This window comes from Cyphomyrmex costatus, unplaced genomic scaffold, assembly GCF_001594065.2.
Source record: "Cyphomyrmex costatus isolate MS0001 unplaced genomic scaffold, Ccosl1.0 scaffold506, whole genome shotgun sequence".
In the NCBI taxonomy this organism is placed as follows: domain Eukaryota; kingdom Metazoa; phylum Arthropoda; class Insecta; order Hymenoptera; family Formicidae; genus Cyphomyrmex; species Cyphomyrmex costatus.
Window position 1 is genome coordinate 748 of NW_017279319.1, and position 12,705 is coordinate 13,452.

Sequence of the window (12,705 nt, forward strand, 5' to 3'; positions counted from 1 at the left end):
ACGCATTTTTCTCAAAATCATCTTTTTCAATCTAGTTGACAGCAAATCAAAAAATCTATTCGACCTATTAACTTGGTGTAAATTGCATTTTGTTCAGAAAACTTACTTCTATCGCCGGATGTAGCCGATTTTTAATTAATAAAATTGTGAAATTAAAAAATTGTAACATAAAATTAGAATAAATTTGTAAAAAATAATATAACAAGTAATAAAATATTCAACATGAATATTGTTGAATATTTTATTACTTGTTACATTATTTTTTACAAATTTATTCTGATTTTGTGGCCAAATTATAAAAAAAGATTCTCACGTCCGCCATTTTGTTACTTTTTGTAATTTTTTCTCTACATCCGGCTACAGCTATATTCATTTTTTATTATTATAATTTTTTATTTTTTGTTTCATACAGCGCATATACTTGATTTGTTGTCAACGAGGCAAAAGTAACTGTTCAAGGTTACCCTTTGTACAGCTGCCGTTATATATTATTATAAGTAATCAAGAAAAAAAAATTTTTTTACATACCTCAGTATTGATATACAATAAAGACGCCATAAAAGTTACCTGATTTTATTATATATTTAGAAAATTCCCAAAGGACTTCCTGTTTTTCAGGCCTTCATCCTGTCTATAGTCCTTAAATAAGTTTCCATTGCGTCTACTTGATTTCTGAAAAATAAGTTCACATTTGATATAATTATAGAATGATCATTATTTCTAACGCATTGTTTTATTTTTAAATCTTGTTTATTGTATATTTCATATTTTTGCAGTTTAATTATTGTTATACGTTATTAATATTTTAAATTGAACTTGTCAGTTTCGTGTTCACACAACGTTTATTTAAAATAGAAATAATTATAAAGATTCCACAGAAATATAAATGAAACAGACACTGAGCTAAACAGATGTTTTAAATTTCTTTACAGCTATTTTATTTTTCTATAGAAAAATTTGCTAAATCCCTGACTTTCCTTGACTCCTGACTTGTGGCAAAACCCTGATAATTATACATTTTTCAAAATTGTTTTCATAAAAAGAAACTTTCAAAATATTAAGGATTATTTCATTAATTATTACTTTTAATCATCGATATTATAAAATAACCTGATTGGACTAATTTTTTTATGCATGCTAGCAAAATAAGCCTACTCACTGCAAGGTTATTCCATCGGCGTCCAATTATGCTTTTTTATGTCTCCCTCTCCTTTTCATGCACAAAGTGTCGAGCCAGCTTCTCTCTTCTCCTCCCATTACTTTGCGTAGACATTCGTTAGTTGAAGCAATCATTTTTTTAAATTAAATGCGCGTCCTTCTCTGCAATAAACGACAAATGTACGTATAGGTTTAAGTTTCAATTATCATTATATAATCGTCTTAGAATCCGTCTCATATCCACCACAATTTATAAATCACTAAATAATCGCGTAGAGTTTAACTGAGATGGCAAAGAATCTTCGTTTTTGCGCGTCTAAAACGACGCGACGTCAAGGCGCTGCAACGCGAGCATATAGTATCGCTATGTTTCTCACTCTTGGCGCTCTTGGCGTCGCGCGTCGTGTTCATGCATTTTCCATATTTCGAGCATGAAACTTTTTCTCTAGGACGGAAAGTGAAAACTTTTATCATTGAAATTAATGGAGAAATTTTTTATTTTTCATTCTAAAGAAAAAGTCTTATGATCGATACCCAAATATATCTAACTAGCGATCATGTATCTTATTTTCTCTACAGCGGAAACGCGAAAAGTGAAATTTCAAACACCCTGTATAAAACTACGTATTATGACCGTATCGTGTGAACAAGCTCTTACGCAAACAATTATAGTATAAATACCGAATCTCTAGTTGCGTGATAAATGTCGAAAAATTATTAAATCAAGTTTACCTATGTTTTAATTACCACATTTGCGCTGCCACTCTGCGTCATTCCCAATCCATTCCGGGAATGAAACGCGAATGTGATCGAAAAAAATGGCGTCGTTTTCCGCGTGCGACCAACTTCATATAACGTAATAAAAAGCGACGCGATCGCGATCATCACTTTATTTATCTTGATTTTCGCGCAAACGATTAAAAATATGTTCGAGAGTTCAAAGACTTGTTCTTAAAATATTTCTCGCGTCGCATGTTAAGATATTATAATGTAATATAATAATTATTAGTTACCTCGTTGGTAAATATTTCCGCGTCGTTCTCGTTGTTTTATTCTCTGCAAAGATGAGGATACATCAGGACGTTTCTGGAGATCAGGATACTTCCGAAGATATAAGTGGAGGATCAGGATGCTTCCGAAGATATAGTGCAGGATCAGGATATTTTCGAAGATAGCGCAGGATCGGTGTACTTCCGAAGATAGTGGAGATCAGAATTCTTGCGGAGATAGTGGAAATTCTTTCCAGAGGAAAGATTCCAGTGCGAAACAAGAGAGCGAAGAGCGAACTATTCCAACGCGATATGACAGGTGACGACAGGTTCAAACTCGTCCGCTGGCCGAAGCGCAAAAGTGTGAAACCGCGAATTACGCGATATTTATATGCTCCGATCAGACTCGAACCCCACCACTCGCAGTCAACCAATGAGCGCGATGTGGCTCGATTCTCTGCTACAAGCGCGTATTCAAGCGCTGGTTGGATCACCGCTAGCTTTCTATTGAAGTGTATAAAACGCGACGCGCAGAATTTTCAATAATTTTCAGATTTTGATGCTGTGTTATGTGTGGTTTTTGAGGACAGAGAAGCTGGCATATATTTAAAACGCAATTTTACGTTGATAATGCACTTTCTGAATATAGGTTAGAAACTACATTCGTATTTATGAAAATTAAATATCATTTCAAATAATTAAATGAATTCATATCGGCCTTTTCCCTGTTACCGTCGAAATCGTCCGTACGTCTGTTTTCGTTTTGAAAATTACGTCTCTTACATTTTTGACGTATTTTCTGCTATATGATTTCCCCCTGCCTTGATAGAATTAGAAAATCAATGTAGCTAAGTAGTTTTCTCAAACCAAAAATGAATGTACTGATAAGTGTATAAGCGATTTTGACGATAATAGGAAAATAGCCGGCATTGTCTCTCAGATTTTTCTGCTAATGTCAAGAAAGCTAAAATAATTCTTATGTCAACTTGCATCGCCAGATAAAACGCACTTGTTACAAAGCCTATCATTGTGACAAAATTGCTACTTACATATATCATTAACAAAGCTACCAAATATTTTATATTTAAACTTAAGGATTTGTCGGTTCGTTGAATAATAATGTGATGTCAATTGCTCGCTTCTTGCCTTTATTCTTATTTTATTGTTGATACGATCTAGATAAGTTTTACTTGTTTCTTATATACGATATTGCAAGTGTAATCAATTACAAGATAACATTATTAAAGCAAGTTAAATTACAAGAATTTTTATGAAATAGGTGTCATAAATGTTAACGAAGATGACCCAGAACTAAGCTTATCCAGTTTTTCATCAGCTTTGTCGTTTTTCAGATCCTATTGCATATACAGGAATTTGTTCCATTCATCAATTCTTGGATGAGCTAGATGCTGTGATAAACAAAAAATTAAGTACAATATATCATAAATTATTTAGTACGCAATTGTGCCAAATAAACAGTCACGAAAAATTTTAAAGTATCATCATACGTACCTCGGCGACGTCATAGATCCATATTTTACCAGTATCATTTCCGACAAGTAATATGCCCGCTTGGCGTCCATGATACTTTATTCAAAGCAGGACATCCATCAACTGGCGGTAGGTAGTCTGTATCTTGATTCCGATTTCACAAATCTAATCTGCCCGAATTGTCAACAGCGCCGGATGTTTTGGAGACCAAGCAACGTCATAAACATAGTAGGCATTATGTTCAAAAGAGTAAAGCGGTTTGTTCTCTTTCAGGCTTCAAAGTTTGATAGCCCAGTCGAGGGAAGATATCAGAAATAGATGGTAGAAGTCTATATCGCCTTACACTGCATGTGCATTATATACTAGTGGCAGGTCCCTGATGACTTCATATATTTCTGTCAATCCAACGCGGCTACCATGTCAACAGGCTATTCAACAAAATGTTAAAATGTTAATAATTTTTACAAATTATTTTTAACATTTTCACATAGATGGACAACTGCACGTACCTAAGTAAACAGTTCAGTCCTCACTTCCCATGACGAAATTATTAACAGTGCGAGAAGGCCAAACATATAGCAGCAATTGCTTTTATAGATTGCTTCATGTGCAATTCCAATATGCCTCTTGCGATTGTGACAGCATTTATGTTCATGAGCATAATTTGCCGTCTGTCTAATCAAATTGTGTGCGATTTGTATTCCAACAACGTTCAAGCAGTATACTGGAATACTGGATGCTGCAAAATAATGTAATGATTTTTTTTTAAATCATGAACATAGGGAAGATTCGAACCAAAAATCGTGGACATTACCGACACATTCGTGGACATTGAGGCGCTTCAAAATAAAGTTGCAGCTAAATCCCGGGCATGGCCGCTTTCAGGCTTCTCTCTGGTATGAGTTTCGAAAAAATTAATTGCACATGAAAATGGTATTATCTTGAAAACGTATTATTTAATATTAATCAGTATAATTTTTTAGATTTACCAAATCGTATTGTCGCATGTCTTCGCATTGTATTTGCTGTATTTTCGGCGGAACTGAAAGCTATACCAGATTTATAATCAAATCGAATGTAGCAATTTATCCGTTGAGAACATTCGTAAACGTGGCTATGTAGTTCGAAATGTAACATTTTGTGAACGAGGGGGTGCTAGCGGACGAATTCCCTTCTTCAGAATTGTCGACGCCAGCGGTCGCCACAATCACGATCATCTGATCGGCTGCTGTCAAAACTCCTCAACTCCGTGTGTTGCATCTGTTATTCTGCTTGATAAGATCATGCAGGATCAGCAGGAGTGAAAATGAGAGAGACGTGTGCTCTTGAGCATCGTTGCATCGCTTGATTTCAAAATGCATGTGAGAAGATAGTACCAGCGAGAATGAACACGAACATGAATTCACCGTCGAAACTCACGGAGTTTGCTCCGTTGAGTCCCGAAGAGAGCCAGCCCGTAGTAGCCTCGCTGTTCTCCAAGTTCTTCAGCTTCACCAGGAGTTAGTATTCTAAGTGTATAGATCTTATTATTTATTATCATTTTATTGTTTTATGTAAACAAACTGACACTGAAATATGCTTGGAAATGTATTCTACTCTTTCTAATGATGAAAGAAGGTCATACAAACATAGATCTTTTTTCCAAAATATACACATGTTTTGTTTATAATGAAAATGTACTTTTAGCAGGACATTCCACTATGTAAAAAGGTCTCCTAGATAGAAAGAAGCAGAACTTCTACAGTATTCCCTTTAGTTTGTCTTTATATCAATGTCGATCATCTGTACATTCAATATTAGAATAAGCCATTCTGATAACATTGGGTCTGTTCCTTATCGATGAATTCTCTGTACACAAGTGCACATCAATGTAATAATTCAAGTCTTTATGACATATTTTAAATATACATTTTGACAAAGATGTTATGAAGAGGTCTTTTAGATATATATATATATCTAAACAATGTATGTTATTTGAGAAGTTGAGATGATTAAATATAAGATCTGTTTTTTGTACCTGCACTATCTGAAGTAGTGCACACGGTACAATAAGTTGAAATGAAACAAACATATATTTATTTCACTGATGGATATTGTTTATTTTCAGATCAATTTAATACAATATATTCTGTCTTTTCAATATCAGAATGGTACACTTTACACTGTTTACTATATTCTTTACTTCTAACAAAAGAAAAGTGATAGTTATTGTAATTCTATGTATGACAGCTATTCATGAAAAATTTTTACACAAATATGTTTATATCTCAGAGAAGAGCTCCGAACCTATATATGATTGTTTTCAGTAGAAAAAACAGCTCTACAGCTCACAATTGTTATAAGATTTTTTAATTGATTGATTATTATACATTTAGATCCAGTAAGGAACTGAAAGAGCAATAACTGATATAATCAAAAGATTAAAAGAATCTAATAACAATTGCAAAGCTGCTTTTTATCCTGAATGCAGTCTATACTTATATTTTGATTTTTGTTTTCATTCTTAGAAAAAGGCAGAAGAATATATTATAATGACAAAATAATAATCTTTTGTATAATGAGTGAATAATTTCTTATCATTATGATTTACATTTAGATAATGTTAATGATTCCATGGTGTCTTCTAACAACGATGAGCATAGCTCTTCCGATTCAGAATCCTGGAAGCAGTCAGAAAGCACAGAACAAACCCCAGATGACGATAGTGGCAGTATAATTAATTTCCCATTAGACAGTAACGAAGGCCGTAGTTTACCAAACGTTTTGAAACGCATCAGTAATATTGTAGCATTAAAAAGTAACGTGAGTTTTAAAGATGTTTTGTATAATGATCGAATGCGTTTTATTTTATTTCATTGTATGATAGTTTTTATAATAATTATTATTTGGAATGCAGAATTTACGTTCATATAAGGATTCTCAATTAAGAAGTTACTGGATGCCAGATAGTGTGAGTAAACAGTGTTATGAATGCGGCGAAAGATTTACGACGTTTCGACGAAGACACCACTGTCGCGTGTGCGGACAAATCTTCTGTTCCAAGTGTTGCTCCGATCAAATACCAGGGAAAATTATGGGATGCACTGGTATTATAAATAAGTTATCATTACTCACAATAACTACCAATGCCTTGCAATTTTTATTAAATTCAACATCGAAAATTGATGTTTATATTTAAAATAAGAAATATTTTTTAAACATTAATTGTAAAATATAGGTACATATTTGAAATTTGGTGAAAGCAAGAAGGATCTATAATAGTGTAGGAAAAGAAAAACAAACTTTATATAATTATCTACAAATTACAAATACATACGTGCGCGTATGTGTGTGTAATTCTCTATATTATTAGTTTTTTTTTATGTTTTTCAGGAGATCTTAGAGTTTGTACATATTGCTGTAAAGTAGTTCTTTCGTACTTGCAATCATCGGATATGAGGAGTGATTTATCGGCTGATCTGAAGGCTCTGCAAGAGGATCTTCAAGTAAAGTATGGAAATGATTCACCGTTATTAGCACGAAAGCATGCTAACGAAACGATGGGCGACGAAACGTCAATATGTCGAAAACCAAGTGTAGGATACATGGAAGAGAATTATGCAACAGGACGGTACGTTAATTAATCTAAAACTATGGGCGTGAATTTAAACATCATACAGTGTTTATATAATTTTTACCATATTGATGTTGATATAAATCGCACCTATATTTATAATAAATCTACACCTTTATTTTTAAAATATATGTATATCTTATGTATATAGTTACATATTTATTTTGTATTGTAGGTCAAGCAGTAGCTATTTAACTTCACAGGAACGTTCTCTTGTATTACAAAATTCGGCTTCTTTAAGGATGATCTGGGAGGAATTGTTCCGCTCCAGTCAAGCCATTCAGTTGCAAACGCATAGAATTCGACTAAAGAGTTACTACAATTGTTTTCTGGCGAACGAATTGGTGAATTGGATGATAGTTCAGAATAAAGCGGCAACTCGGTACATGCCTGATTTGAACAGTACTAGATTATTATTTCTAATTGGGCTAATTCAAATTCAGATTATGACTTGCGCTTTTTTAGTGTGCAAGCGACTGCGATAGGCCAAGCATTACTAGAAGCAGGTTTCATCGAATCAGTTGTCGCTGATTATGTATTCAGCGATTCGGCGACCATATTCAGACCAGTACCGTTATCTTCCTTACAAAATATAGACTTGTTAACGGAAAAGCGGGCGACTTGCGATGCACAAGAGCCAGCTTGGGTAAAAACTATTCCTCAACATGATTCGGCTACGGGTAATAAGACAAATTAGCAACATGATCAACAACGAGACAAGCACTTGTTCAATGATATTCAATTACTTACAGATTCCGAGAGCGAAACTAGACCGATGAGTTCGCATTCGCAAACTTTCGGTCGTTTGCCGTCGTCCAGTTCAAGCTTTTATTTGGATTTAAATCTGGAAGCATCCACCGTCACATTAAAAAGACCAACTTCGGAAGATTTAACCGCGATTTCCGTCGACAGTGGCGATGGAATAGTCGAACAGAAAGAAATTAATCTTAAAGCGCATGACTGCAATCTCAAATTATGTGACGATCTTTTAAGTGATACGCTTCAAGTACATGAGTTCAAGGAAAAAAACGGTTGGCACAGAGCGACTAATCTGAGAACAGCCTTTGGCGAATTAAGCGCATACGAATGTTTAACGTAAGTCTTTTTTGGTGTTTAGTAGTTAATGATAATAGTAAAGTAGAAAAATGATAATAGTAGTCATATTTGCTTATATAGGTCTGCATACAAAGCGCATGAAGATTCTCTCATTAAGCAACTTCTTAGCAAGGAAGGTTTGTCGCAAACGTGGTCGAATACGATTTTGTCTATCGCACACCAGATAATCGATCATGTTAGGCCGGATTTGAATCATGATGCAGATAATCTAGATATTCGACAATATGTACAGTTTAAGAAATGTCCCGGTGATAGCAGAGATGACTGCGAGATCGTGTCTGGCATAATTTGTAGTAAGAATATCGCTCATCGCGGTATGAATGCCATGATCGCTCATCCAAAAATCTTATTGTTACAATGCGGACTAATGTATCAACGTGTAGAAGGCAAGCTGATAAGCTTGGAGCCTGTAATGATGCAGGTATATTGTAAACTTTTATCTTTATTCGATTAATCCTGACATATTTATATCATTATTAAAAATAATTTTATATTTTTATTTATTATACAAATTCCTAGGAGAACGAATATCTCGGTCACACAGTGGCGAGAATTACTGCTCTAGGTCCGGATATAGTATTAGTACATCGATCCGTAGCCAGATTAGCTCAGGATAGACTAAGAGAATGCGGTGTGACATTAGTGCTAAATGTGAAACTTAGCGTATTAAAGAGAGTCGCGCGATGCACTGGTGCTAGTATTGTAAATACTATAGACGCGCATATAAGCGCAAGATATATGCTTGGCACGTGCAAGAAATTTTATTTAAGAAATTTTCCAGATGAACGAAGTAAGTATAAAATCATAATATCGCTCCCTTACTTTAAAAATAACACAAATTGAAAAAACTGATACAACTAAAAAATATATTTTTTGAGCTATTATTATTGAATGAGTTAAATAAATATTTAAATCATCAAAAATGAACTAACTTAAACTTCATAAAAAATTATTACAATTTAAAAAGTGCATTTTTATGGATTGTGAAACGAAAATGACAAATATAACATTTGATCATATAGAACAAATATGCTAAGAATATATTCTTTTTACTGATATTTTTTAATTAGTCAATAATTTTCTGTCAAGTTGAAAAATAGCTTTTTCTATTTTCTAGAAAATTTAATTATTTGAGTTGTTTTACTTTTGGTGCAAAGAAGCGGTATATAAAATATATTTCAAAATATTTTATAATTTTAACATTATCTCTCCTTCTATCTCTCTTTTAGGAGGTGTCAAGACACTGATGTATTTTGAAGGCTGTGCAAATCCGCATTTAGGTGCGACGATTGTATTGCGAGGCGGATCACAATCCGAATTAAAGAAGGTGAAAAACGTCACATCGATGATGATCTTCGCAGCTTATTCGTGGCGTCTCGAAAAGTCATTTCTCATGGATGAGTTCGCCAAACCTCCGTCACCTAAGGACAATTCGTTTCTGGATGAAACATCTCAAAAGGATTCCTTGAATGACGAGAAATCCGAGAAACTCGAAAGCTGCATTATTGATGAACAGACACAGGCGATCGAAGTGAAGAAATCGTCGAAAATAAATCAAAATTACGAAAATATTCCTAACAGTGATAAAAAAATACAGAATATTGAGATAAATAATTCAAATATGTATATAAAGAATGAAAATGACTCTGAAAATATTTTAGGTACAAATTCTTTAAGAGAAGTTTCATCAATGTTATCAGAAGATTCTGATTCTTATGACACTTTAAAGTTGTTTAAGACAAAATTAAAACCACCTCTGCACAATTCAAAGGATACCCCGCCAGTGTCTTGTGAGAATGATACGATTTCACATAACGATGATAAATCTAAAAATTTGATAGTAGATGTTTCGGATTTTGATTCTGATATCACGGAAATATGTAATAACTCCGCGGAATTGTTCACGAATAAGGAGACATCCACTGAGCAAAAAACTGACGATCTCGTCGATAAGACGAAGTTAAAAGACAGGATATCTTTGGAAGAGAAACGTATCTACGGGGAATCCATAAGTGATCGGAGCGATCCGTTGCATCAATATTTAAACGAGGATGACGAGGATGTGTTTAATCGTACGAGTCCAAGCGGTCAACGTTTGAGCGTTGCCGATTTTCCACTGTTCAACAAATTTAAGAAAGCACTTCAGGACACTGTTTTGAGCATATCACCGTATTTAAAATTTTCAATACCCTATTTAGAGACCGAAATTGGAAGAAATTGCGTATTGAGGAGCTTTTTTCCACGAGAGATTTACTATTCGGAGCAATTTTTGGACAAAGTCAAGGAGATCAGGACGAACAGCGTGACTGTGAGCGAACAGTTTGAAAATCGTGAATGTGTAAATATCAAACTGAAATCGCAGCATCCGTTCGTTCAAGCTCGTCTTACCACAGACGTTGATAATCGCGAGGTGCAGAGTCTTCTGGCAAACTTCCGTGCGTGCGGTAACAGACTTTATCCGACGCATAACGTACTGCTGGATAGGATGCAGCAATCACCAGCGTCATTCGAGAGCAATGAGTCGATGCCTTCCTGGCCAGATTGTTTGGATCCAAACAGCCATCAACGCTTGTCCGTGCTGTTTTGCAGTTTCTCTCACACCGGCAACGACACCCCGGCGTTTTGCGTGAATCCCTGGGTCGTAAACATGACTATGTATGGCCAGAACGACATCGCGCTCGGTCGCTTCCTGGAACGTTATTGCCTGACGACAGATTATAAATGTCCGGCACAGAATTGCCGCGCACAAATTGCTCAGCATGTTAGGCGCTTCGCGCACGATGGTGGCTGTGTACACATTACTCTAAGCGAGATGAGTTGCGAGCCGTTCGTGCAGGAAGACATCGATCAGATCTTGATGTGGAGCAAATGCGTCAAATGTAAGAGCGTATCGCCGGTGATACCGATGTCGGGCGATACTTGGTGCCTGTCGTTTGCTAAGTATCTTGAGTTACGCTTCTACGGTGGTGTTTACACGAAACGTGGTATGGACACGTGTCAGCATTCCTTGCATTACGATCACTACCAGTACTTCACCCGCAGGAATATGCTAGCCGTTTTCAAATTTACCAAGATCTCGCAGTGGGAGATCTCGCTGCCACCGCCGTTGATTAACATCACCTACGATCCGAAACAGCATGCCAATGTGATTGAAGAGATGAAGAGTGTGACGTTGAAAGGCGATGAAGTTTTCTCAGCGATACGAGAAAAGCTGACGAGTCTGCAGACGGACTTGGAAGGCCTGAACCTTGCTAAACAGCAATTAACTAAGGATCAGCAATACTTCAAGAACAAAATTGAAGAGATCCAATTGAAGCTAACATCACCAACACTGGAGAATAAGAAACTAGAAGGTAAAACTTCCGAGAAGCAGGTGCAAGGACTGATGTTCAGGATCGAGGATGGTATTGTAATACTTAAACGGCTCATTGCGGAGGCAGTGTTCACGTGGAATAATAAATTGTCAGAGATATCAGCCAAGAAAAAGGACGAACGGCCACGTCGATTCACGGAACGATCTATGACAGTCGGCAGTAACAGTATAGTCGAAACCGACGGATACATAACTGAAGACACCGCATCGGAATCACAGATCGAAGATTTGAGTCCTATGTCGGCCGATTACAACGCTGTCGACGCGATCACAGCTGCGCAGAATGACTTCCAAGCTTCCGAAGTGATCGAGAATTCTGATAATGAGCCAGCAGAATCCGCTAATAATCCTGAAGACGTTGTCATTGTTCAGGGTTCACCAAAAATGCATCAGAGATCTCATTCCGACGTTCTACCGCTGTCTTCCGATGACATTCATGATAAAAAGAAGAAGAAGAAGACGATCCTGTCGCAACTGTTGCCGTCCGTTTCTGTGAACCACACAATTTCGAATCCTTTGGGATCTTTAGAGCATTACCTGTTGCCTCTTGGGTACGTTGATTCGTAATCTCGTATTTATATTACAGTAATGACAAATTCTAATCTAATTTTTAATAAAAATTTTTAACTGCAACAGAAATAATAGAATAAGATTGTTAGAATAAAAAAGAAATTCTCAAATGAAAATTCCTTTCAACTCTAAAAATTATATTTAAAAATTCTATTATTTTGTATAGAAATTTGAATAAAAATATCTGGTCAGTGTCAGAAAATCCTCAGGAAATATTTTTCAAAAAAATTAAATGTTCATTAAGTGAATGCTCCATGAAATGAATAATTTTTTTTAATTACAAAGGATTTACTCTGATTAGTTTTTACTTGATTCATAAATCGATTATGAGTGTCGCAAGAAAACTATACGTAACTATTTTATATATATATGTGTGTGTGTGTGTGTGTGTGTGT

General features: G+C 35.4%; 1 protein-coding gene, 1 long non-coding RNA gene and 1 pseudogene across 2 annotated transcripts in view; 1 reads left to right on the top strand and 2 right to left on the bottom strand.

Annotated features, from left to right (window-relative positions):
- Positions 1-359: 359 nt before the first annotated feature.
- On the bottom strand, positions 360-2,310 carry LOC108778680 (uncharacterized). Its single transcript, XR_001940856.1, has 3 exons — positions 2,172-2,310; positions 1,160-1,320; positions 360-672 (listed from the first exon to the last, which is right to left on the bottom strand). It is a non-coding gene; the product is annotated as an uncharacterized LOC108778680 (long non-coding RNA).
- Positions 2,311-3,415: 1,105 nt separating this feature from the next.
- On the bottom strand, positions 3,416-4,293 carry LOC108778662 (cytoplasmic dynein 1 intermediate chain-like; annotated as a pseudogene).
- Positions 4,294-5,008: 715 nt separating this feature from the next.
- fab1 (1-phosphatidylinositol 3-phosphate 5-kinase fab1) overlaps positions 5,009-12,705 on the top strand; it is a 10,050-nt gene continuing 2,353 nt past the window's right edge. Inside the window, exons 1-10 of the mRNA XM_018545908.1 lie at positions 5,009-5,137; positions 6,235-6,440; positions 6,535-6,724; positions 7,011-7,248; positions 7,427-7,633; positions 7,717-7,931; positions 8,004-8,346; positions 8,428-8,788; positions 8,887-9,157; positions 9,597-12,291. Coding sequence (XP_018401410.1) covers positions 5,023-5,137; positions 6,235-6,440; positions 6,535-6,724; positions 7,011-7,248; positions 7,427-7,633; positions 7,717-7,931; positions 8,004-8,346; positions 8,428-8,788; positions 8,887-9,157; positions 9,597-12,291 — 4,841 coding nt within the window. The 5' untranslated portion in view covers positions 5,009-5,022. The remainder of the gene's footprint in view (positions 5,138-6,234; positions 6,441-6,534; positions 6,725-7,010; positions 7,249-7,426; positions 7,634-7,716; positions 7,932-8,003; positions 8,347-8,427; positions 8,789-8,886; positions 9,158-9,596; positions 12,292-12,705) is intronic.